The sequence below is a fragment of the Carassius gibelio genome, chromosome B11 (assembly GCF_023724105.1).
Source record: "Carassius gibelio isolate Cgi1373 ecotype wild population from Czech Republic chromosome B11, carGib1.2-hapl.c, whole genome shotgun sequence".
NCBI lineage: Eukaryota > Metazoa > Chordata > Actinopteri > Cypriniformes > Cyprinidae > Carassius > Carassius gibelio.
The window spans coordinates 16,867,520-16,893,658 of NC_068406.1; the positions used below are offsets into that span (position 1 = coordinate 16,867,520).

General features: G+C 34.3%; 1 protein-coding gene across 1 annotated transcript in view; it reads left to right on the top strand.

The window, feature by feature from the left end:
• The first annotated feature begins 1,271 nt into the window (after window positions 1-1,271).
• The window catches only part of mxra8a (matrix-remodelling associated 8a), a 39,252-nt gene continuing 14,384 nt past the window's right edge, over window positions 1,272-26,139 (top strand). Inside the window, exons 1-4 of the mRNA XM_052569644.1 lie at window positions 1,272-1,525; window positions 4,659-4,685; window positions 5,248-5,550; window positions 5,641-5,742. Of these exons, the coding sequence (XP_052425604.1) occupies window positions 1,477-1,525; window positions 4,659-4,685; window positions 5,248-5,550; window positions 5,641-5,742 (481 nt within the window). The 5' untranslated portion in view covers window positions 1,272-1,476. The remainder of the gene's footprint in view (window positions 1,526-4,658; window positions 4,686-5,247; window positions 5,551-5,640; window positions 5,743-26,139) is intronic.

The following is a 26,139-nucleotide window of genomic DNA, read 5'->3' on the forward strand; positions in this document are numbered from 1 at the left end:
ATATTCCAAAAATTAACATTTGAACAAAGAAGGGGGCAGAGAGTGACTTCAAAAGTTTGTCCTTCCAAGCAAATCTGAATGCTCCTTGTCTCACCCTAATCATGTTTAATTTACAATGTGTGCATATTTTTCATTTTCTAACCTTTTCAAGCAACATGGGTTATAGAGTGCAGTGAGGGCAGACTACAGGATCATTCTGTTGAACTGTTGAGCTGTCAAATATAAGATTGTAATATTCCAGTGATCCACAAGGTGGCAGCAACTATTTACTTTTTTTCTTTGTCTTCATATGTTGTTTGTACAGCTGATGGAGAGATGGTCAAGCAACCTATTTTACATCATCACAATTTTTATTTAAACCCAAATATGAGCAGGACCGAGATGTAAAATCCTCTTAGGCACTATGTTATAACTTAGTAAGGTATAATGTTTAGAACTGGATGTGCCAGTGCTATATTAGTTATGACAATTAGTTTTCAGTATGAAGAATCTGCTTCCACAACTTTATAGCCTCAAGTAGCCTAACTGTAGTTAATTCTTGTCCTTTCTCTCTTAGCTGGCAGACGTCTTTAGGTTCTTAGCAGAGTCTTGATCATTTGTTACCCCAGAGTTTTATAGCTCATTGCGGAAGCTGAGTCTGCACTGTAGCTCATAGCCATGCTGTGAGCAATGCCTGTAAACACACCACCAACCCCTGATGAAAAAGAGACTGGGGCCTAATTATTACCAGGTCTTACAGCACGTGTGTCTCTCTCGATATGGTACGCCATAGATGTATATGTGTGTGTGTGTGTATTATTTGTATTAATTAATATATTTGTATATTTTGTGCTGCAAAGGGTTTTAAAAACTAGTACTCCTACTGTTCGCAAATTCACACTTTGAAAGCCGACCTAGCACAGCAAATATGAGTTGAACGGAATGATCGTAAGGGGACATTGGGGACAATATGAGGAAGGAAAAATTGTTTTAGAGAAGAAACGCAAACTCACTTGCTCGGAAATCGTTTGATCTGTCAAACCGAACCGTTCACTGCCGTAGGCTAATAGCTAAATCCTCATAAAACTTTTAACAGTGTTGAAACTTTTACACAAAATTGCGAAAACCCAAAATCTGAGAGTCATTAGGGCATTTAATTTTCTCATATGAACTGTCTTTGAGATTTTCTTTTGCTCGCAAAACTTGAGTCATCAGCAAATCTATTTTAATTTCGCACCCCTGATGGATTACAGGGATACTGACAGAGACAGTAGCTCATGGTTTGTTCGTGTTTAAAGGGGCAGGCCAGGCGGAGAGAGCGTGAATACTGAAGGTGGGTCTGTGGAGCAGACTGCCACTGCTGCTACTGATGTCGCTGGTCGACTGACACCAAGTCTTTCTTCGCCATAGAAGTTTGTCAGGAGAATAGGCGTGTTATTTCGGCTTTATTCGGCTTTCAACACATCCTAGAGTGATTAACCCTAGAGGATAACCGACATGAACCTGGATGTACCTTTGTGCGCTCGAGCGCTTTTCTTGGCTCAACGTGAGTATCTGACCTGCATCCAAATACCAAGTTGGTGTTGTTCATTAAGTTTTATTGTGGTTCTGTTTACATTGACAGTTGAGTGAAGAATAGGTTAATGGATAAAGATGGTCTCTTATATATAACTAGACTTCTAAATTAAATGCTCATCAAAGTGTGCGTGTTTGTGTGATAGCCTACATGTCACTCTCTCCTGAGTGTTTATCTTTTCATGTCTTCAGAGTCACTGTACACGTTTGCGAATATTCTCTGCTGTTTAAACTTTTTATAATGTCATGTAATGGTTTTTCAGTACGTATTTTGCACTTTTGAGACCCAGACCCGAGTTCCAAAACCATCTGGTGCAGATAACTTCAGACTCGTGTACAAGACTGATGACTTTGTTTTGAGCTAACCCGAAGAAAAATTTCTGCTCCCAACAAACTGGTCTGTTTGATAGAATCACCAAAAGTTAAGCACATAAAAAAGGCTATATTTCTCGACATTCTGTGGAATAAATGCCACATGTGGCATGGTATTTTATTTTGGTTTGGTTAAGTATGATATGTTTGTCCAAGATTGTTTTTCTCATCTTTTTTAAGTATCTGATCCAGTGATGAGTTACCAAGAGCTGAAGACCAAATGAATCAAGATATTTCCCCTTACCTAATATAATTGCATATATAGAACTCTAGAGTGACTTGGGGTGGATTCACTTAACAAACAGCAAATGTATAAGGTTTTATTTAAAACAAATATTATTCAAATCTACTCGTCTTATCACAGGTTTATTAACCAGTTTTGGTCCATAAAATCTTGCCCCATTGGTCAGGTTTTCCCCCCATCTTAATTAGAGCACGATGTTTCACTGTAAACTGAATCTGCCTCCATACATTTTCTAAAAGGATTTGTTACATCCATACAGCCTTCTAAATGCTCCATACACTACATTTCTAAAGTAAAACGTTCACTATACTTACTATATTCACTTTATCCACTAATTATTATACTACACATTTTGTTGTAGTTTTTGAGTGTGAAATACCAGAACATTATAATTCTGCACACTCAGCTGGTCTATAAGTCAACAAAAGTGAAGTCTTACCTAGTTTAATCCATGTTAATGAACCTTGAATACAAGGCTTTAAACCCAAGCCTGACAAACAGCACTGCTCTGAGTTTTCTACTGGGCTGAGTTTGAGATCACTGGCTCATTTCAGGTGTATAACTATTCATGTTATAATCTCCATCATCAAAAATACAATTCTTTATTCAGTTATATTCAGTCCCTATGAAGCTTCCATGTTCCATAAATGTCATCTAAGAACATCTGAGCCCTGACTTTAGACTTAAAGAAAATAGAGCAATGTCAAATAAGAAATAAGCTTTTTATTAGCAGTTTCCAACAGGAATGTCCAAATGTAATGAAATTCTTTGAAACGCAATAGTATTTTTCATGCAACGAAAGTCAATTGGGTCCAATTGTTTTTATTTATTTAGTTTTTTCACTGGAAAAAGAGAACCATAATGGCATAGAATTGTAATTTTTTTGGGGAAAAAAAGGAAAGATACAGAATGAGATGCATTTGTTTTAGGTTTACAATTTCATGTGCAGGTGTAGCTTTGCCCTGAACGTGTTTGTATGAATATGAGTGTGCACATGTGAATGAAATACAGATATGTGAGCAAACGGACAAATCGTTGCATTTCAGAGTGCTTCCTCAGCAGATTCCAAACCCTTGACCCTCTCCCTCCTCCTCATCTGCCTTTTGCTCTGATGTTTGTGGTTTCTCTGGCTTCTAACACATCCTCATTACTGCCTTTCTAATGCCCTCGGGATTTGCTGTACATTTCTTTTTCTCTCGTTTGACACAAAATCATTATGAAATACAACAACCCTCAAAGACTAAACAAAGATGAAAACCCATGTGAGAAGTATTTAATGTGCAGTTTAATTATGATGAAAATTCTTTCTTTATTGTAAAATCTCTAAAAAGCATTACATTTTAGACTGCTCTTTCAGAGGAACTGTACAATTGAAAATATGAAATAATTTTATAGCACTGATCATTGAGCACAACGTGTTAAATTAGTGGTTAAATTATCTGAATGGTAGTCACCAAAACATAACCAAACTGCTCTGAATTTTCATGAAATGCTACGGTAGTTGTGTTTCACTTGGTTGTGAACCATTAAAATGTCTTGTTCATCCAACAGACTGTCTGTTTGTCCTTTTTACTGTATTTCCTTAAATATGTAGGTTGTGAGAATAGAATTAAAAAAGCAAGCCAACCCATTTCATTTAAATCTCTCATTTTCAGCATGTTGTAAAAGAAAGCACAGAAAATGTTCTCACTTTATGACCAAGGGAGTGGTTGGATTGCTGCAGACCCTCTTAATGCAAGAGGATCTGGGACAATCCAACCACTCCCTCAGTCCTAAAATAAAAATGGTCATCATTCACTCAACCTTATGTTGTTCCAAACCTGTATGAATTCACATGACTGTTCTGTTAACAGATCAAACATTCTCTCATGAACAGGCACATTTCAGTGTTTTCTAGTAATTGAGGAATAATGTGGGTTTAGGTAATATATAGTTAAATGTTTATATTCTACGTCTAAAGTTTACCAGAGATTACTAAGGAGTGTTTTGTTAGCCAGGAGTGTTTTGATTCTTCTTGTAGACGTATGAAGAGGTGTTTATTTCTGAGGGTTACAGACTCATACAAACATCCATAAATAGTCCTTCCAGGCATAAGGGCTGCAAAATATTGATGCTGCTTATTTTTCCTCAAAATGTTTGCTGAAATAAAAATGTTACACAAACAGGGCTACATGGCTGGCCATCACTGCATTTCTCAATCTCTTTGTCTATTGCTGTATTTTTCTTGTAATATGTATATATATATTTTTTTTATCATTGTTTAGTTTAGTATTGTTTTATTGTGCTCCGCTGCCTCCTGAGGGTAGTTTGGCATCACCCAGCCTGTCAGATTCACACTGCAGCTCAAGCGCCTGTTGATTTTCATCAGATGATCATTTAAACAGTTATTTCTGAAAACACAGTGATAAATCCTGCATCTCTTGTGTTTATCCTAGATGTGGCCAATGTATATAATTTTAACTCGTTTTTCTGTTTGCCTATTTCACAGTTCTGGCTTCATACCTGTTCAGCCCTGGTAAGCACATTACTTGCATCTTAAAACTATAAAATGTTAATCAAAAGTGTAACAAGCATATTATGGTATACAGTAAATATCCACAAATACACACTACCGTTCAAAAGTCTAATGTCAGTTTGGTTTAATAAAAAAAGATAAGAATGCTTTTTAGAAAGGATGCATTAAATTGATCAAAAGTGACAGTAATGACAAATACATTGTTACAATAGATTTGTTAAATAAAATATATTCGAAAAGAATTGCAATTGTAATATTGTAACTGTAATGTTATTTCACAATATTACTGTATTTTTGATATAATGAATGCATCTTTGTGATCATATTTTTAAAAAACATTCAATAAACTGACCCCAAACATTTGTACAGTAGTGCCTAGTGTATCTGCAGCTGCAGGACTGAGAATGCTATAATTACTTCAAACACTAGTTTACTGGCGATAAAGCAACATATGGTTTATAACAACAGAATTGCTCCATTTACTTTGGGTAAGCACATATGATTGTGCTTTTCGATGATTAGGCCTAATCTGTGTCCGGGAAACCGGCCCTTTGTTTTTCAGTGCAAGGTCAAAGTGATGGCAGTGGCGTGGTGGTGGCCATGTATAATATCAGCGCGTCCCAGGGATCTCAGGCGGTATTGCAATGTCATAGTCAGCGCATGGTGTGGACACAAGACCGATTAAAGGACCGCCAAAGGGTAGTGCACTGGGATTTACTTCGTAGTGGCCCAGACCATGCAATGGAACGTGTCATAGACATGTTTTCTGCTGGAGACCAACGCATCTACAACGGCTACAACCAGGGCCGCATAAACATGCCCAAGACTGCTTTTAAGGATGGCAACTTCTCATTGGTAATCAAAGGTGAGATAAAAAAATTTTGGCAATACAAAGGCAACAGCCTGGAACTTAGATATCTGCACACTTCAAATCTTTTTGTTTGGTTTCATACAGAAGTTGCAATGAGTGACAAAGGAATTTACTCCTGTAACCTGCATCATCATTACTGCCACCTGTATGAGTCGATCAAAGTTCAGCTTAATGTCACCAAATCAGGTTGGTAAATTCACTTCATAATTCAGAGGAGGTTTTTGTCTGGCTTTTCTTGGCATTTAACCTGCGTCTTGTTCAGTCTGTGCAAGTTCGTGCCAAACAAGGAGCTGGCTGCTGATTAAAGAATGGAAAGAATTTGAAGACCATTTGAAAAGAAAATTTTGCAATCTTCTGTTCATCTCCAGTCAGCAACCTTTAAAAAAATATAATGCTTAAACCGTAATACTGTAAAATGCTATTACAATTTAAAAATATAGCTGCAAGCAGCGATGGCGGGCTCAAGCCACCAGTGCCATCGCCACCCCGGTGGCATCAGGTAAACTGTGTCCAGCGGGCACATGCATTCACAATATCCCTCTGGCAGTGAGGTTTTAAAGGATATGGCAGTTAAAGGGTTAATCCGAATCATCTAGACTTTAAAATCACATTCACAGAACAATATATATGTATAACTTTAGTAACACTTTACAATAAGATTCCATTCATAAACATTATGTTAACATGAACAATATTTATATAGCATTCATTCACGTCAGTTAATATTCCAAACTTAAACATTAAAACATTGTTTTATTGTGATTTTTTTCCAAGCACATTTTACCAATTCCTAACCATATAAATCTTAATAACTACCATTATTTTTTATTTAATCATTTATGAGTGCTATACAATAGTCCAGGAAAGCTGGAAGAGAAAAACTCCTTATATTCATGTGTGCAGAATTATTAGGCATGTTTTCTTTTACAGATGAAATGCGCTAAAATAGACTTTTAACTCAAACTGTAAGGTCGAAAATTATGAAATACCCATGAGAAATATCAAACACAAATGCAATACAGAAATGGATAAGTTAAGACTTGACCATTGTACAAAAAATACTGACTGGGTCATGAGGTCAGAAAAGAAGAAGAAAAAAGCAGGTCAAGAAGAACTGACAAAAAGAATTGCAAAATAATTAGTAATTAATGTGAAGATTAATTTTTAGTCAATTCTGCAAGACAGACTTTTCAGGAAAGGAGGTGGAATAAAAATGAGCTCCTAAATCTTAATCCTGGATTCTGGAAGATATATTCCTCAAACCATCGAACAAGAGGAGGTGGTGCTGGTCCTTCACGAGTCACTCTAATCTGTTCATAAAGCCTATATATAAAGACTTAATATATAGTATTTCACAATACTTCATGGTATTCTAATTAAATCATTTTTTGGAATCTTAAGTCTCTCAGAGCCTGACACCGAGTAATTCTGGAGACTCCAGGAAAGTGGCAGTTCTGTAAAATGTTGGCGCTGGAGACTAAATGCACCCTGATAGTTTCACACCTAATTCACTTAACACACACACACACACACACACACACACACACACACACACACACATTACCCACAGTGACAGTGGGACTGAGTGACATCAGATGTATGATAGTTTTTTTTAATTTTCTATCATCCATACAGTGTTGTATAGTCATGAAACTATGGTCATGAGACCAGTCATTCTGAGGAAATATGCCTCAGAATGACTGGTCTTCTATGTGTACATTTTTTTTTTTAAAGTGTTTAGAAGCTGCACTTTAAAAAAATAAAAAGACATTTACTGGTTCCTTTTTTACTATTATTTCAAAAAATCATCACGGCAAAACCATTCAAGCTATCCAAAATTCATTCACACCTATTCTGTAAGATTAATTCTTTAAACAGTGGTAAAAGAGGATGTGGTGCTGAACCTTCAAGAGTCACTCAAAACGTTATCTGTCCATAAAGCCTATAAAGAATTATTCTTAATATACAGTTCAAAATACTTCAGCTTGTTATTCTAATTAAGTGAGGGTCATTTTATCAGTAAAATATATACAATTCATTTTTTTTTTAAAGATTTCTATAAATGATTTAAATCATACTCGTTTCTACAATAATTATTTAAAAGTAATCCTATAGCTCCCTCTGGTGGCCATTATAGGTACTAAGAATTGCAAGCTTGATTTATAAGTTATGATAGTTTTAATTTTAGGCTGGCTCTTGAAAGTGATAAAGCTATGAAACTTACTGTGCTTCCTTCAAATGAGGACTTCTACTTATATAAAAAATTATGAAGATTTAGAATGAAAAATTGTAAAGATATAGTAAAATAACTATTGTATTTTTTTTATGTTACTTTAATAAATCTCTATGGCAACACCATTTAAGCTATCCTAAACCCATTCACAATTTAACATCTCAGTATATAGGCATAATGTTGAAAAAGGAGTATGGAGTAGTATGAGTAGGAGTATGAATTCATTTGCAGGCTTTATCATAAATCCACAATAAAATTTCTGAGTTCTGTATCAATCAGTGTTGTTGTTTGTTTATTTTTATCTTTTATTTTTCATAGGAAGATAACTGACTCTTTACTCTCCTTTTTAATAAATGTGCTTATAAACCAAGGACAAGCTATTTATAGCTGTATTTATAAACTGCTTACTACTGACTATTAATATTGGGACAAGGCTTTATAAAGCATGAACTGACTATTTACTAATGAGTGCAGTTATTATAAAGTGTTATCAATGAATTTGCTAATGTTAACAAATTAGACATTATTTTACAGTGTTATCAAATCCTTAAATGACTCATAAGCATTTGTGAAAGTTCTGCTTGCATTACAGCTTAGTATTGATCTGTGAGCTGAACAGATTTACTGTTACATCCATGAGATTATGTAAATTAAAATAAATATAATGTCACAGGATGTCATAGGTCAGTATCAAATGAGTTTGAAATTATTATTTGCAGCACAAATAAGGTTTTTTTAGGATTTTTAAAAATCCCTAAAACTGTCAGAAAAAGGTTAAGGCCTAAGCTATTTCTATGTGAGTGGCTAATTTTATTTTTGTTTTTATAATTGTAATACACAAACTATGAAATTATACAAAATGTATAAAAAGATAAATAAATAAATACGCACACATTAAAAAAGCAGCCAAGTCGAATGAGTTTCCTTTTTTATATACTAGATTAAAATTGAAGACAGAAACAAGTGGTAAATGTGGTCACTTTAATATTCAAATCCAGTAGATCCAGTTTATGTTCACGTGGCTGTTTTCGTTTATATTCGCCAAGCTATTATGTATTTTGAAATAATCTTGTCCGTTATGTGTTCGTTCGTACGACGAAAGGCAGAATCCTGCAGCTCAAGGCAGAATCCTGCAGCTCGAGAGATATATGTTATTCTGCCAGTCGCGCTTTCAAATAGTCTTGCACACTTAAACAGGTCACAAACACCTGCATTTAGCTCTTGTTGTGTTACAATGGGTTTATTGTGTGCATTTGTGGTAATATTTTATTTAAAAAAGCTCTTAAACAAGAATAAATTCGTTTGTTTTGAGCTGGACACTGTACGCGCTGATCGGAGGCGGTGATTTCAGATAGGCAGCCACAAATATTTCATTTTCACACAAACAGTTCAAAAACATCTTAATTTAGCTCTTGGTGTGTTCTAATTGGTTGATTGTGTGATATCGCTGTAATAATTTATTTTTAAAAGCTTTAAAACAGGAATAAATTCGTTTTCTCTGAGCTCTTTACTCCAGACGCTCGTGATCACAGCGGTGATTCATCTCTCCTATTTCTCACGTATCTCTGGCCAGAAATAATTTATCCATGAGCCCTGAACCGGTAATAATCAGATATGTTGGTTTAGCTTGTCAGTGTGAATTAAATCTAAGTATTTGTTTGTATTTTTAACCGATTTAAAAGTGAAAGTAAAAGTCCGGGAATTGAACCTGTAGGGGCGCTATTTCTCTCAGACAATGGAAGTCTGAAGCACATATACTCAAACAGAGGGACAGCGTGAGATGAGATGTCTGACAGTTTTTTAATTTTCTGTTATGCATACAGTGTTGTAAAGTCGTGAAACTATGCATATTTCCTCAGAATGACTTTTTCATCTGTATGAAAAAATTATTTGACGTGTTTGGAAGCTGCAATTTAAAAATACAATAATGATTCCCTTTGTAAGGTCATTTAAAAAAATCACCACGGCAAAACCATTCAAGCTATCCAAAATCCATTCACAATTTAAGTTCCTATCAGAAATACTGATGTGTGTTCAGAGTTTTGTGAAATTCTAAGTATGTTATTTGCCTCAAAATCACCTGAGAAGTATTCCAGTTTGACATGTTGCCACGGCAACAATTTTTTAGATATCAATATCCCCCTTGCAGATTTATATCGGCTGTGTTTTAACATTATTCTGATGAAGTTTGAAGCAAATCGAGTAATAATAAGATGCTGAATTCAAATCATTTTGAAAATGACACACTTCCTTCTGCCAGTTGGTGGCGCTATAACTTTGACTCCTAATAGTCACATATATGCGATCGACATTATACAACGAATAATCTGATGAAGTTTGATTAAAATCAGGAAATGTATGTGGATGGTATTAGACACTTCCTGTTTCTAATTTCTTGCCATAATTTCAACGCCTCGCCACGAGCAAACCGTTCGAGATATCAAAAATCCCCTGGCAATTTTTCATCCCCAGTGTCTTGAGATCATGTTGACCGAGTTTGGCGGCAATCGAGAAAAAAACCTATGACAAGTATTTCAAATTCCAGAGCATGCGCTTTTTACATAACTCTAAATAGCTGACTTCCTGTTGGGTGGAGCCTATGACATGCAATACGAAAGTTGTTCGGCACGATGAGATCTATATGTGTACTGAGTTTCATATGAATATGTGCAAGTATGTGTGAGCTATACATCAACATTTCTGACTGTGTTCCAGGGGGCGCCGTAGAGCCACTGTGCCACGCCCGGGTCCCAGCCTCTGCAGGCTCCTAAAGGCCACAGATTCCAAAGTGTGCGCAAATTTTCAAGAGTTTTTGAGTATATTAAGGACCCCAAAAGCCCCTACAACTTTGACGAAAAATTTGAATACTAAACCCTAAATAGCCAACTTCCTGTTGGGCGGAGCCTATGATATGCAATACAAAAGTTGTTTGGATTGATGAGATTTATATGTGTACCGAGTTTCATACGTCTACGAGCAAGAATGTATGATATATGGCCCTCCATATTCCAGGGGGCGCTGTAGAGCCCCTGTGCCACGCCCGTGTATCAGTCTCTGCCCGGCCCTAATGGCCGCAGGTTCCAATCTGTGTGCCAATTTTCAAGACTTTTTAAGCATGTTAAGGGCCCCAAAAGCCCCCGAGACGTTGGAAAAAAATAATAATAATAATAATAATAATAAATATAGCTGCAAGCAGCGATGGCGGGCTCAAGCCACCAATGCCATCGCCACCCCGGTGGCATCAGTTAAACTGTGCCCAGCGGGCACATGCATTCACAATATCCCTCTGGCAGTGAGGTTTTAAAGGATATGGCAGTTAAAGGGTTAATCCGAATCATCTAGACTTTAAAATCACATTCACAGAACATATATATTTAGTAACACTTTACAATAAGATTTCATTTATAAACATTATGTTTACATGAACAATATTTATATAGCATTCATTCATGTCAGTTAATATTCCAAACTTAAACATTAAAACATTGTTTTGTGATTTTTTTCCAAGCACATTTTACCAATTCCAAACAATATCAATCTTAATAACTACCATTATTTTTTATTTAATAATTTATGAGTGTTATACAATAGTCCAGGAAAGCTGGAAGAGAAAAACTCCTTATATTCATGTGCAGAATTATTAGGCATGTTTTCTTTTACAGATGAAATGCACTAAAAAAGAGTTTTAACTCAAACTATTTTAACTCAAAGTCGAAAATTATGAAATACCCATGAGAAATATCAAACACAAATGCAATACAGAAATGGATAAGTTAAGACTTGACCATTGTACAAAAATGCTGACTGGGTCATGAGGTCAGAAAAGAAGAAGAAAAAAAAAAAACAGGTCAAGAAGAACTGACAAAAAGAATTGCAAAATAATTAGGAATTAATGTGAAGATTAATTTTTAGTCAATTCTGCAAGACAGACTTTTCAGGAAAGGAGGTGGAATAAAAATGAGCTCCTAAATCTTAATCCCGGATTCTGGAAGATATATTCCTCAAACCATCGGACAAGAGGAGGTGGTGCTGGTCCTTCACGAGTCACTCTAATCTGTTCATAAAGCCTATATATAAAGTCTTAATATATAGTATTTCACAATACTTCATGGTATTCTAATTAAATCATTTTTTGGAATCTTAGATCTCTCAGAACCTGACACATTGTAATTCTGAGACTCCAGGAAAGTGGCAGTTCTGTAAAATGTTGGCGCTGGAGACTAAATGCTCCCTGATAGTTTCACACCTAATTCAATTAACACACACACACACACACACACACACACACACACACATCACCCACGGTGACAGAGGGACAGAGTGACATCAGATGTATGATAGTTTTTTTAATTTTCTGTCATCCATATAGTGTTGTATAGTCATGAAACTATGCATATTTCCTCAGAATGACTTGTCTTCTATGTGTACAATTTTTAAAAGTGTTTAGAAGCTGCACTTTAAAACAATAAAAGACATTTACTGGTTACTTTTTTACTGTTATTTCAAAAAATCACCACGACAAAACCATTCAAGCCATTCAAAATGCATCCGCACCTGTACTGTAAGATACATTCTTTAAACAGTGGTAAAAGAGGATGTGGTGCTGATCCTTCAAGAGTCACTCAAAACGTGTCTGTCCATAAAGCCTATAAAGAATTATTCTTAATATACAGTTCACAATACTTCAGCTTGATATTCTAATTAAGTGAGGGTCATTTTATCAGTAAAATACATAAAATTCATATTATTTTTCTTTGAAAGATTTCTATAAATGATTTAAATCATACTTGTTTCTACAATAATTATTTAAAAGTAATCCTTTAGCGCCATCTGGTGGCCATTATAGGTACTAAGAATTGCAAGCTTGATTTATATGTTATGATAGTTTTAATTTTATGCTGGCTCTTGAAAATGATAAAGCTATGAAACTTACTGTGCTTCCTTCAAATGATGACTTCTACGTATATAAAAAATTATGAAGAGTTGGAATTAAAAATGTTAAAGATATAGTAAAATAACTATTGTATTTTTTTATGTTACTTTAATAAATCGCTATGGCCACACCATTTAAGGTATCCTAAACCCTTTCGAAATTTAACATCTTCAGTATATGGCTTCATGTTAAAACAGTTTGGTGTGAACTACTTATGTCTTCTTAGAGGAGAATGAATTCATTTACAGGATGATTTTATCATAAATCCACAATAACATTTCTGAGTTCTGTATCAATCTGTGTTGTTGTTTGTTTATTTTTATTTTTCATAGGAAGATAACTGACCCTTTACTCTCCTTTTTAATAAATGTGCTTATAAAACCAAGAACAAGCTATTTATAGCTGTATTTATAAACTGCTTACTACTGACTATTAATATTGGGACAAGGCTTTATAAAGCATGAACTGACTATTTACTAATGAGTGCAGTTATTATAAAGTGTTATTAATGCATTTGCTAATCTTAACAAATTAGACATTATTTTACAGTGTTATCAAATCCTTAAATGATTTGTAAGTGTTTTGTAATGATTTTATTGACCTACAAGCATTTGTGAAAGTTCTGCTTGCATTACAGCTTAGTATTGATCTGTGAGCTGAACAGATTTACTGTTACATCCATGAGATTATGTAAATTCAAATAAATAGCATGTCACAGGATGTCAGAGGTCAGTATCAAATGAGTTTGAAATTATTATCTGCAGCACAAATAAGGTTTTTTAGGATTTTTTTTAAAAAAAACCTAAAACTGTCAGAAAAGGATAAGGCCTAAGATTTCTATGTGAGTGGCTAAATTTATTAGTTTTTATAACTATAATGCATAAACTATGAAATTATACAAAATGTATAAAAAAGTACAACAGTTATTGTTTTCCAATGTTTTTTATTTAATTTATTTTTTGGGATTTACATAAAAACAAATTAGCCTACTGCAATCATTCTAAACAGCTTGAATAAAACCTGTTAATATTTATTATAGACCACTATAACTGTGTATAATCTAAGAAACAAGTTTATTATTATTTAAATAAAAGTGTGTACACCAGATAAACTGGACGATAAAGAAATTGCTAACAATAGTATAATAGAGCATGTTTTAGGTTTTTAGGCGTTTAGATGCAGAAATGGACCAATCAAATGTAAAATAAAATGTAATTGATTTAATTAAATATAGATTAATTCTTGTTAGAGCAAAATAATAAATAAATACGTACACACATTAAAAAAGCCGCCAAGATGAATGAGTTTCCTTTTTTATATGTAGATTAAAATTGAAGACAGAAGCAGCTGGTATATGCGGTCACTTAATATTAAAATCCAGTAGATCTACTTCAGATTTATTTCTCAACAGTTTATGTTCACGTGGCTGTTTTCGTTTATATTAGCCAAGCTATTATGTATTTCGAAATAATCTTGTCCGTGATGTGTTCGTTCTTACGACGAAAGGCAGAATCCTGCAGCTCGAGAGATATGTTATTCTGCCAGTCGCGCTTTCAAATAGTCTTGCGCACTTAAACGGGTCACAAACACCTGCATTTAGCTCGTGTAGTGTTATAATGGGTGTATTGTGTGCATTTATGACAATATTTTATTTGAAAAAGCTCTTAAACAAGAATAAATTCATTAGTTTTGAACTTGTGACACTGTGCGCGCTGATCGGAGGCAGTGATTTCAGCCGCGAATATTTCATTTTCACACAAACAGTTCAAAAACATCTCAATTTAGCTCCTGGTGTGTTCTAATTGGTGAATTGTGTAATATCGCTTTAATATTTTAATTTTAAAAGCTATAAAACAAGAATAAACTCGTTTTTTCTGAGCTCGTCATTCCACACGCTCCTGCTCAGAGCGGTGATTCATCTCTCGTGTTTCTCACGTATCACTGACCACACATCAATTATAAATGAGCCCTGACCTGGTAATAATCATATATGTTGGTTTAGCTTGTCAGTGTGAATTAAATCTAAGTATTTATTTGTATTTTAACCGATTTAAAAATGAAACTAAAAGAGAGTCTCCTCCCTTTCAGTCGAATTTCCCTTTCAGGAATTGCACCTGTAGGGGCGCATTTTCTCTCAGACAATGGAAGTCTGAAGCACATATACTCAAACAGAGGGACAGAGTGATATGAGATGTCTGACAGTTTTTTAATTTTCTATTATCCATACAGTGTTGTAAAGTCGTGAAACTATCCATATTTACTCAGAATGACTTTTTGTCTGTATGAAAAAAGGTTTTGAAGTGTTTGGAATTTAAAAATGCAGGAAAATTAATAATTCCAGTTTTACTGTCATTAAAAAAAATCACCACGACAAAACCGTTCAAGCTATCCAAAATCCATTGGCAATTTAAGTTGTTTAAAATATTTTGGCATCATGTAGACAAAGTTTGGTGTGTATAGTGTTACTCTCCTCTGAGCAGTATGCATTAATTCACAACTAAATGTAAAAAAAAATCCACAATCAAATCAAAATAGCTGACTTCCTGTTGATCGTAGCTGATGACTGTGAATTAGAAAGTTGTCCGTCTTGATAAGAACAATTTTTTTACCGAGTTTGGTGTCTGTAGCTAAAACTAACCCCCCCACTTTTGACAAAAGGTGGCGCTATAGAGTGCCTCTTCCACGCCCTCTTATGAACTTTTGCCAGTGTCTAGTTATCATAAATACTGATATGTGTTCTGAGTTTGATGAAATTCTAAGCATGTTATATGCCTCAAAATCACCTGAGAAGTATTCCAGTTTGACATGTTGCCACGCCAACAATTTTTTAGATATCAATATCTCCCTTGCAGATTTATATCGGCTGTGTTTTAACATTATTCTGATGAAGTTTGAAGCAAATCGAGTAATAATAAGATGCTGAATTCAAAGCATTTTGAAAATGACACACTTCCTTCTGCCAGTTGGTGGCGCTATAACTTTGACTCCTAATAGTCACATATATGCGATCGACATCATACAACGAATAATCTGATGAAGTTTGATTAAAATCAGGAAATGTATGTGGACGGTATTAGACACTTCCTGTTTCTCATTTCTCGCCATAATTTCAACGCCTCGCCACGAGCAAACCGTTCGAGATATCAAAAATCCCCTGGCAATTTTTCATCCCCAGTGTCTTGAGATCATGTTGACCGAGTTTGGCGGCAATCGAGAAAAAAACCTATGACAAGTATTTCAAATTCCAGAGCATGCGCTTTTTACATAACTCTAAATAGCTGACTTCCTGATGGGCGGAGCCTATGACATGCAATACGAAAGTTGTTTCGCACGATGAGATCTATATGTGTACTGAGTTTCATATGAATATGTGCAAGTATGTGTGAGCTATACATCAACATTTATGACTGTGTTCCAGGGGGCGCCGTAGAGCCCCTGTGCCACGCCCGGGTCCCAGCCTCTGCAGGCTCCTAAAGGCCACAGATTCCAAAGTGTGCGCAAATTTTCAAGAGTTTTTGAGTATGTTAAGGACCCCAAAAGCCCCCACAACTTTGACGAAAAATTTGAATACTAAACCCTAAATAGCCAACTTCCTGTTGGGCGGAGCCTATGATATGCAATACAAAAGTTGTTTGGATTGATGAGATTTATATGTGTACCGAGTTTCATACGTCTACGAGCAAGAATGTATGATATATGGCCCTCCATATTCCAGGGGGCGCTGTAGAGCCCCTGTGCCACGCCCGTGTATCAGTCTCTGCCCGGCCCTAATGGCCGCAGGTTCCAATCTGTGTGCCAATTTTCAAGACTTTTTAAGCACGTTAAGGGCCCCAAAAGCCCCCGAGACGTTGGAAAAAAATAATAATAATAATAATAATAATAAATATAGCTGCAAGCAGCGATGGCGGGCTCAAGCCACCAATGCCATCACCACCCCGGTGGCATCAGGTAAACTGTGCCCAGCGGGCACATGCATTCACAATATCCCTCTGGCAGTGAGGTTTTAAAGGATAGAGGGGAGCGTAGAGGGGAGCGTGCATTTGCAGTGGCTGGGCCACGACTCTGGAATACCCTGCCTTTAGAGATCAGACTGGCCCCTTCCTTGTCTATTTTTAAATCTTTGCTAAAAACTTTTTTATTTTCCTTAGTGTACTGACTACTGTGTTATGCTACATTTTGAAATGGATGGTTTTAAATTTTTTGTCTGGTCTATTTTTATGTATGTGTAATATTCTTGCTCTTATGTTAAAGCACTTTGGTCAGCCAGGAGGCTGTTGTAAATGCGCTATACAAATAAATTGAACTTGAACTAGAACTTGAATTTGATATGGTAGTTAAAGGGTTAATCCGAATCATCTAGACTTTAAAATCACATTCACAGAACAATATATATATATATATATATATATATATATATATATATATATATATATATATATATATATATAACTTTAGTAACACTTTACAATAAGATTTCATTTATAAACATTATGTTAACATGAACAATATTTATATAGCATTCATTCATGTCAGTTAATATTCCAAACTTAAACATTAAAACATTGTTTTATTGTGATTTTTTTCCAAGCACATTTTACCAATTCCAAACCATATCAATCTTAATAACTGCCATTATTTTTTATTTAATCATTTATGAGTGCTATACAATAGTCCAGGAAAGCTGGAAGAGAAAAACAGGTCAAGAAGAACTGACAAAAGAATTGCAAAAGAATTAGGAATTAATGTGAAGATTAATTTTTAGTCAATTCTGCAAGACAGACTTTCAGGAAAGGAGGTGGAATAAAAATGAGCTCCTAAATCTTAATCCCAGATTCTGGAAGATATATTCCTCAAACCATCGGACAAGAGTAGGTGGTGCTGGTCCTTCACGAGTCACTCTAATCTGTTCATAAAGCCTATATATAAAGTCTTAATATATAGTATTTCACAATACTTCATGGTATTCTAATTAAATAATTTTTTGGAATCTTAGATCTCTCAGAACCTGACACATTGTAATTCTGAGACTCCAGGAAAGTGGCAGTTCTGTAAAATGTTGGCGCTGGAGACTAAATGCTCACTGATAGTTTCACACCTAATTCACTTAAAACACACACAAACACACACACACACAGTGACAGAGGGACAGAGTGACATCAGATGTATGTTTTTTAATTTTCTGTCATCCATATAATGTTGTATAGTCATGAAACTATGCATATTTCCTCAGAATGACTTGTCTTCTATGTGTACATTTTTTTGAAGTGTTTAGAAGCTGCACTTTTTTTTACTGGTTCCTTTTTTACTATTATTTCAAAAAATCACCACGACAAAACCATTCAAGCTATCCAAAATTCATTCACACCTGTTCTGTAAGATTAATTCTTTAAACAGTGGTAAAAGAGGATGTGGTGCTGAACCTTCAAGAGTCACTTAAAACGTATCTGTCCATAAAGCCTATTAAGAATTATTCTTAATATACAGTTCACAATACTTCAGCTTGTTATTCTAATTAAGTGAGGGTCATTTTATCAGTAAAATTCCTAAAATACATATTATTTTATTTGAAAGATTTCTATAAATTATTTAAATCATACTCGTTTCTCCAATAATTATTTAAAAGTAATCCTATAGCTCCATCTGGTGGTCATTATTGGTACTAAGAATTGCAAGCTTGATTTATAAGTTATGATAGTTTTAATTTTATGCTGGCTCTTGAAAATGATAAAGCTATGAAACTTACTGTGCTTCCTTCAAATGAGGACTTCTACTTATATAAAAAATTATGAAGAGTTAGAATGAAAAATTGTAAAGATATAGTAAAATAACTATTGTATTTCTTATGTTACTTTAATAAATCTCTATGGCAACACCATTTAAGCTATACTAAACCCATTCACAATTTAACATCTCAGTATATTGGCATCATGTTGAAAAAGGAGTATGGAGTAGTATGAGGAGGAGTATGAATTCATTTACAGGCTGATTTTATCATAAATCCACAATAAAATTTCTGAGTTCTGTATCAATCTGTGTTGTTGTTTGTTTATTTTTATCTTTTATTTTTCATAGGAAGATAACTGACCCTTTACTCTCCTTTTTAATAAATGTGCTTATAAACCAAGGACAAGCTATTTATAGCTGTATTTATAAACTGCTTACTACTGACTATTAATATTGGGACAAGGCTTTATAAAGCATGAACTGACTATTTACTAATGAGTGCAGTTATTATAAAGTGTTATCAATGAATTTGCTAATGTTAACAAATTAGACATTATTTTACAGTGTTATCAAATCCTTAAATGAGTCATAAGCATTTGTGAAAGTTCTGCTTGCATTACAGCTTAGTATTGATCTGTGAGCTGAACAGATTTACTGTTACATCTATGAGATTATGTAAATTCAAATAAATATAATGTCACAGGATGTCATAGGTCAGTATCAAATGAGTTTGAAATTATTATTTGCAGCACAAATTAGTTTTTTTTAGGATTTTTAAAAATCCCTAAAACTGACAGAAAAAGGTTAAGGCCTAAGCTATTTCTATGTGAGTGGCTAAATTTATTTTTGTTTTCATAATTGTAATACACAAACTATGAAATTATACAAAATGTATAAAAAGGTAAATAAATAAATACGCACACATTAAAAAAGCAGCCAAGTCGAATGAGTTTCCTTTTTTATATAGATTAAAATTGAAGACAGAAGCAAGTGGTAAATGTGGTCACTTTAATATTCAAATCCAGTAGATCCAGTTTATGTTCACGTGGCTGTTTTCGTTTATGTTCGCCAAGCTATTATGTATTTTGAAATAATCTTGTCCGTGATGTGTTCGTTCGTACGACGAAAGACAGAATCCTGCAGCTCGAGAGATATGTTATTCTGCCAGTCGCGCTTTCAAATAGTCTTGCACACTTAAACAGGTCACAAACACCTGCATTTAGCTCTTGTAGTGTTACAATGGGTTTATTGTGTGCATTTGTGGTAATATTTTATTTAAAAAAGCTCTTAAACAAGAATAAATTCGTTTGTTTTGAGCTCGACACTGTACGCGCTGATCGGAGGCGTGATTTCAGATAGGCAGCCACAAATATTTCATTTTCACACAAACAGTTCAAAAACATCTGAATTTAGCTCTTGGTGTGTTCTAATTGGTTGATTGTGTGATATCGCTGTAATAATTTATTTTTAAAAGCTTTAAAACAGGAATAAATTCGTTTTCTCTGAGCTCTTTACTCCAGACGCTCGTGGTCACAGCGGTGATTCATCTCTCCTATTTCTCACGTATCTCTGGCCAGAAATAATTTATCCATGAGCCCTGAACCGGTAATAATCAGATATGTTGGTTTAGCTTGTCAGTGTGAATTAAATCTAAGTATTTGTTTGTATTTTTAACCGATTTAAAAGTGAAAGTAAAAGTTCGGGAATTGAACCTGTAGGGGCGCAATTTCTCTCAGACAATGGAAGTCTAAGCACATATACTCAAACAGAGGGACAGAGTGAGATGAGATGTCTGACAGTTTTTTAATTTTCTGTTATCCATACAGTGTTGTAAAGTCGTTAAACTATGCATATTTCCTCAGAATGACTTTTTCATCTGTATGAAAAAATTCTTTGACGTGTTTGGAAGCTGCAATTTAAAAATACAATAATGATTCCCTTTGTAAGGTCATTTAAAAAAATCACCATGGCAAAACCATTCAAGCTATCCAAAATCCATTCACAATTTAAGTTCCTATCAGAAATACTGATGTGTGTTCAGAGTTTTGTGAAATTCTAAGTGTTATTTGCCTCAAAATCACCTGAGAAGTATTCCAGTTTGACATGTTGCCACGCCAAAAATTTTTTAGATATCAATATCCCCCTTGCAGATTTATATCGGCTGTGTTTTAACATTATTCTGATGAAGTTTGAAGCAAATCGAGTAATAATAAGATGCTGAATTCAAATCATTTTGAAAATGACACACTTCCTTCTGCCAGTTGGTGGCGCTATAACTTTGACTCCTAATAGTCACATATATGCGATCGACATCATACAATGAATAATCTGATGAAGTTTGAATATAGCTGCAAGCAGCGATGGCGGGCTCAAGCCACCAATGCCATCGCCACCCCGGTGGCATCAGGTAAACTGTGCCCAGCGGGCACATGCATTCACATTATCCCTCTGGCAGTGAGGTTTTAAAGGATAAGGCAGTTAAAGGGTTAATCAGAATCAACAAGACTTTAAAATCACATTCACAGAACAATATATATAACTTTAGTGACACTTTACAATAATATTTCATTTCTAAACATTATGTTAACATGAACAATATTTATATAGCATTCATTCATGTCAGTTAATATTCCAAACTTAAACATTAAAACATTGTTTTTTTGTGATTTTTTTCCAAGCACATTTTACCAATTCCAAACCATATCAATCTTAATAACTACCATTATTTTTTATTTAATCATTTATGAGTGCTATACAATAGTCCAGGAAAGCTGGAAGAGAAAAACTCCTTATATTCATGTGTGCAGAATTATTGGGCATGTTTTCTTTTACAGATGAAATGCAATAAAAAAGAGTTTTAACTCAAACTGTTTTAACTCAAAGTCGAAAATTATGAAATACCCATGAGAAATATCAAACACAAATGCAATACAGAAATGGATAAGTTAAGACTTGACCATTGTAGAAAAATGCTGACTGGGTCATGAGGTCAGAAAAGAAGAAGAAGAAAAAAAAACAGGTCAAGAAGAACTGACAAAAATAATTGCAAAATAATTAGGAATTAATGTGAAGATTAATTTTTAGTCAATTCTGCAAGACAGACTTTCAGGAAAGGAGGTGGAATAAAAATGAGCTCCTAAATCTTAATCCCGGATTCAGGAAAATATATTCCTCAAACCATCGGACAAGAGGAGGTGGTGCTGGTCCTTCACAAGTCACTCTAATCTGTTCATAAAGCCTATATATAAAGTCTTAATATATAGTATTTCACAATACTTCATGGTATTCTAATTAAATCATTTTTTGGAATCTTAGATCTCTCAGAACCTGACACATTGTAATTCTGAGACTCCAGGAAAGTGGCAGTTCTGTAAAATGTTGGCGCTGGAGACTAAATGCTCCCTGATAGTTTCACACCTAATTCACTTAACACACACACACACACACACACACAGACACATTACCCACAGTGACAGAGGGACAGAGTGACATCAGATGTATGATAGTTTTTTAATTTGCTATCATCCATATAGTGTTGTATAGTCATGAAACCATGCATATTTCCTCAGAATGACTTGTCTTCTATGTGTACATTTTTTTGAAGTGTTTAGAAGCTGCACTTAAAAAAAGTAAAGACATTTACCGGTTACTTTTTTATTGTTATTTCAAAAAATCACCACGACAAGACCATTCAAGCCATTCAAAATTCATCCGCACCTGTACTGTTAGATACATTCTTTAAACAGTGGTAAAAGAGGATGTGGTGCTGATCCTTCAAGAGTCACTCAAAACGTATTTGTCCATAAAGCCTATAAAGAATTATTCTTAATATACAGTTCACAATACTTCAGCTTGTTATTCTAATTAAGTGAGGGTCATTTTATCAGTAAAATACATAAAATTCATATTATTTTTCTTTGAAAGATTTCTATAAATGATTTAAATCATACTTGTTTCTACAATAATTATTTAAAAGTAATCCTATAGCGCCATCTGGTGGCCATTATTGGTACTAAGAATTGCAAGCTTGATTTATATGTTATGATAGTTTTAATTTTATGCTGGCTCTTGAAAATGATAAAGCTATGAAACTTACTGTGCTTCCTTCAAATGATGACTTCTACGTATATAAAAAATTATGAAGAGTTGGAATTAAAAATTTTAAAGATATAGTAAAATAACTATTGTATTTTTTTTTATGTTACTTTAATAAATCGCTATGGCCACACCATTTAAGGTATCCTAAACCCATTCGCAATTTAACATCTTCAGTATATGGCTTCATGTTAAAAAAGTTTGGTGTGAACTACTTGTGTCTTCTTGGAGGAGTATGAATTCATTTACAGGCTGAGTTTATCATAAATCCACAATAACATTTCTGAGTTCTGTATCAATCTGTGTTGTTGTTTGTTTATTTTTTTTTATTTTTTTTTTCATAGGAAGATAACTGACCCTTTATTCTCCTTTTTAATAAATGTGCTTATAAACCAAGAACAAGCTATTTATAGCTGTATTTATAAACTGCTTACTACTGACTATTAATATTGGGACAAGGCTTTATAAAGCATGAACTGACTATTTACTAATGAGTGCAGTTATTATAAAGTGTTATCAATGCATTTGCTAATGTTAACAAATTAGACATTATTTTACAGTGTTATCAAATCCCTTAAATGATTTTTAAGTGTTTTGTAATGATTTTATTGACCTACAAGCATTTGTGAAAGTTCTGCTTGCATTACAGCTTAGTCTTGATCTGTGAGCTGAACAGATTTACTGTTACATCCATGAGATTATGTAAATTCAAATAAATATCATGTCACAGGATGTCAGAGGTCAGTATCAAATTAGTTTGAAATTATTATTTGCAGCACAAATAAGGTTTTTTAGGATTTTTAAAAATCCCTAAAACTGTCAGAAAAGGATAAGGCCTAAGATTTCTATGTGAGTGGCTAAATTTGTTTGTTTTTATAACTATAATGCATAAACTATGAAACTATACAAAATGTATAAAAAAGTACAAGTTATTGTTTTCCAATGTTTTTTATTTATTTATTTTTTTTTTTTTTGGATTTACATTTTAAAAAATTAGCCTAAGGCAATCATTCTAAACAGCTTGAATAAAACCTGTCAATATTTATTATAGACCACTATAACTGTGTATAATCTAACAAACAAGTTTATTATGAAAATAAAAGCGTGTACACCGGATAAATTGGACGATAAAGAAATTGCTAACAATAGTATACAATAGTTTTTAGGCGTTTAGATGCAGAAATGGAAAAATAAAATGTAAAATAAAATGTAATTGATTTAATTAAATATAGATTAAGTCTTGTTAGAGCAAAATAATAAATAGATACGTACACACATTAAACAAGCAGCCAAGATGAATGAGTTTAATTTTTTATATAGATTAAAATTGAAGACAGAAGCAGCTGGTATATGCGGTCACTTAATATTAAATTCCAATAGATCCACTTTAGATTTATTTCTCAACAGTTTATGTTCACGTGGCTGTTTTCGTTTATATTAGCCAAGCTATTATGTATTTTGAAATAATCTTGTCCTTGAAGTGTTCGTTCTTACGACGAAAGGCAGAATCCTGCAGCTCGAGAGATACATGTTATTCTGCCAGTCGCGCTTTCAAATAGTCTTGCACACTTAAACGGGTCACAAAAGACCTGCATTTAGCTCGTGTTGTGTTATAATGGATGTATTGTGTGCATTTATGGCAATAATTTATTTTAAAAAGCTCTTAAACAAGAATAAATTCGTTAGTTTTGAACTTGTGACACTGTGCGCGCTGATCAGAGGCAGTGATTTCAGATATAGGCAGCCGCGAATATATCATTTTCACACAAACAGTTCAAAAACATCTTAATTTAGCTCTTGGTGTGCTCTAATTGGTGAATTGTGTGATATCGCTGCAATACTTTATTTTTAAAAGCTTTAAAACAGGAATAAATTCGTTTTTTCTGAGCTTTTTACTCCAGACGCTCGTGGTCACAGCGGTGATTCATCTCTCGTGTTTCTCACGTATCTCTGGCCAGAAATAATTTATCCATGAGCCCTGAACCGGTAATAATCATATATGTTGGTTTAGCTTGTCAGTGTGAATTAAATCTAAGTATTTATTTGTATTTTAACCGATTTAAAAATGAAACTAAAAGAGAGTCTCCTCCCTTTCAGTCGAATTTCCCTTTCAGGAATTGAACCTGTAGGGGCGCATTTTCTCTCAGACAATGTAAGTCTCAGCACATAATACTCAAACAGAGGGACAGAGTGAGATGAGATGTCTGACAGTTTTTTAATTTTCTGTTATCCATACAGTGTTGTAAAGTCATTAAACTATGCATATTTACTCAGAATAACTTTTTTTCTGTATGAAAAAAGGTTTTGAAGTGTTTGGAATTTAAAAATGCAGGAAAATTAATAGTTCCATCTTTATTGTCATTTAAAAAAATCACCACGACAAAACCATCCAAGCTATCCAAAACCCATTCACAATTTAAGTTCCTCAATGTTTTTTCAACATGTACACCAAGTTTGGTGTGTATAGTGTTACTCTCCTCTGAGCAGTATGCATTAATTCACAGCTAAATGTAAAAAAAATCCACATTCAAATCAAAACAGCCGACTTCCTGTTGGTCGTAGCTGATGACTGTGAATTAGAAAGTTGTCCGTCTTAAAAAGAACAATTTTTGTACTGAGTTTGGTGTTTGTAGCTAAAACTAACCCCCCCACTTTTGACAAAAGGTGGCGCTATAGAGTGCCTCTTCCACACCCTCTTATGAACTTTTGCCAGTGTCTAGCTGTCACTAATACTGATATGTGTTCTGAGTTTGATGAAATTCTAAGCATGTTATATGCCTCAAAATCACCTGAGAAGTATTCCAGTTTGACATGTTGCCACGGCAACAATATTTTTTAGATATCAATATCCCCCCAGCAGATTTATATCGGCTGTGTTTTAACATTATTCTGATGAAGTTTGAAGCAAATCGAGTAAAAATAAGATGTTGAATTCCAAGCATTTTGAAAATGACACACTTCCTGCTGCCAGTTGGTGGCGCTATAACTTTGACTCCTAATAGTCACATATATGTGATCGACATCATACAATGAATAATCTGATGAAGTTTGATTGAAATCAGGAAATGTATCTGGATGGTATTAGACACTTCCAGTTTCTCAATTCTCGCCATAATTTCAACGCCTCGCCACGAGCAAACCGTTCGAGATATCAAAAATCCCCTGGCAATTTTTCATCCCCAATGTCTTGAGATCATGTTGACCGAGTTTGGTGGTAAATGAGTAAAAAACCTATGACAAGTATATCAAATTCCAGAGCATGCGCTTTTTACATAACTCTAAATAGCTGACTTCCTGTTGGGCGGAGCCCAATGACATGCAATACGAAAATTGTTTGGCACAATGAGATCTATATGTGTACTGAGTTTCATATGAATATGTGCAAGTATGTGTGAGCTATACATCAACATTTATGACTGTGTTCCAGGGGGCGCCGTAGAGCCCCTGTGCCACGCCCGGGTCCCAGCCTCTGCAGGCTCCTAAAGGGCACAGATTCCAAAGTGTGTGCAAATTTTCAAGAGTTTTTGAGTATGTTAGGGACCCCAAAAGCCCCCACAACTTTGACCAAAAATATGAATAATAAACCCTAAATAGCCAA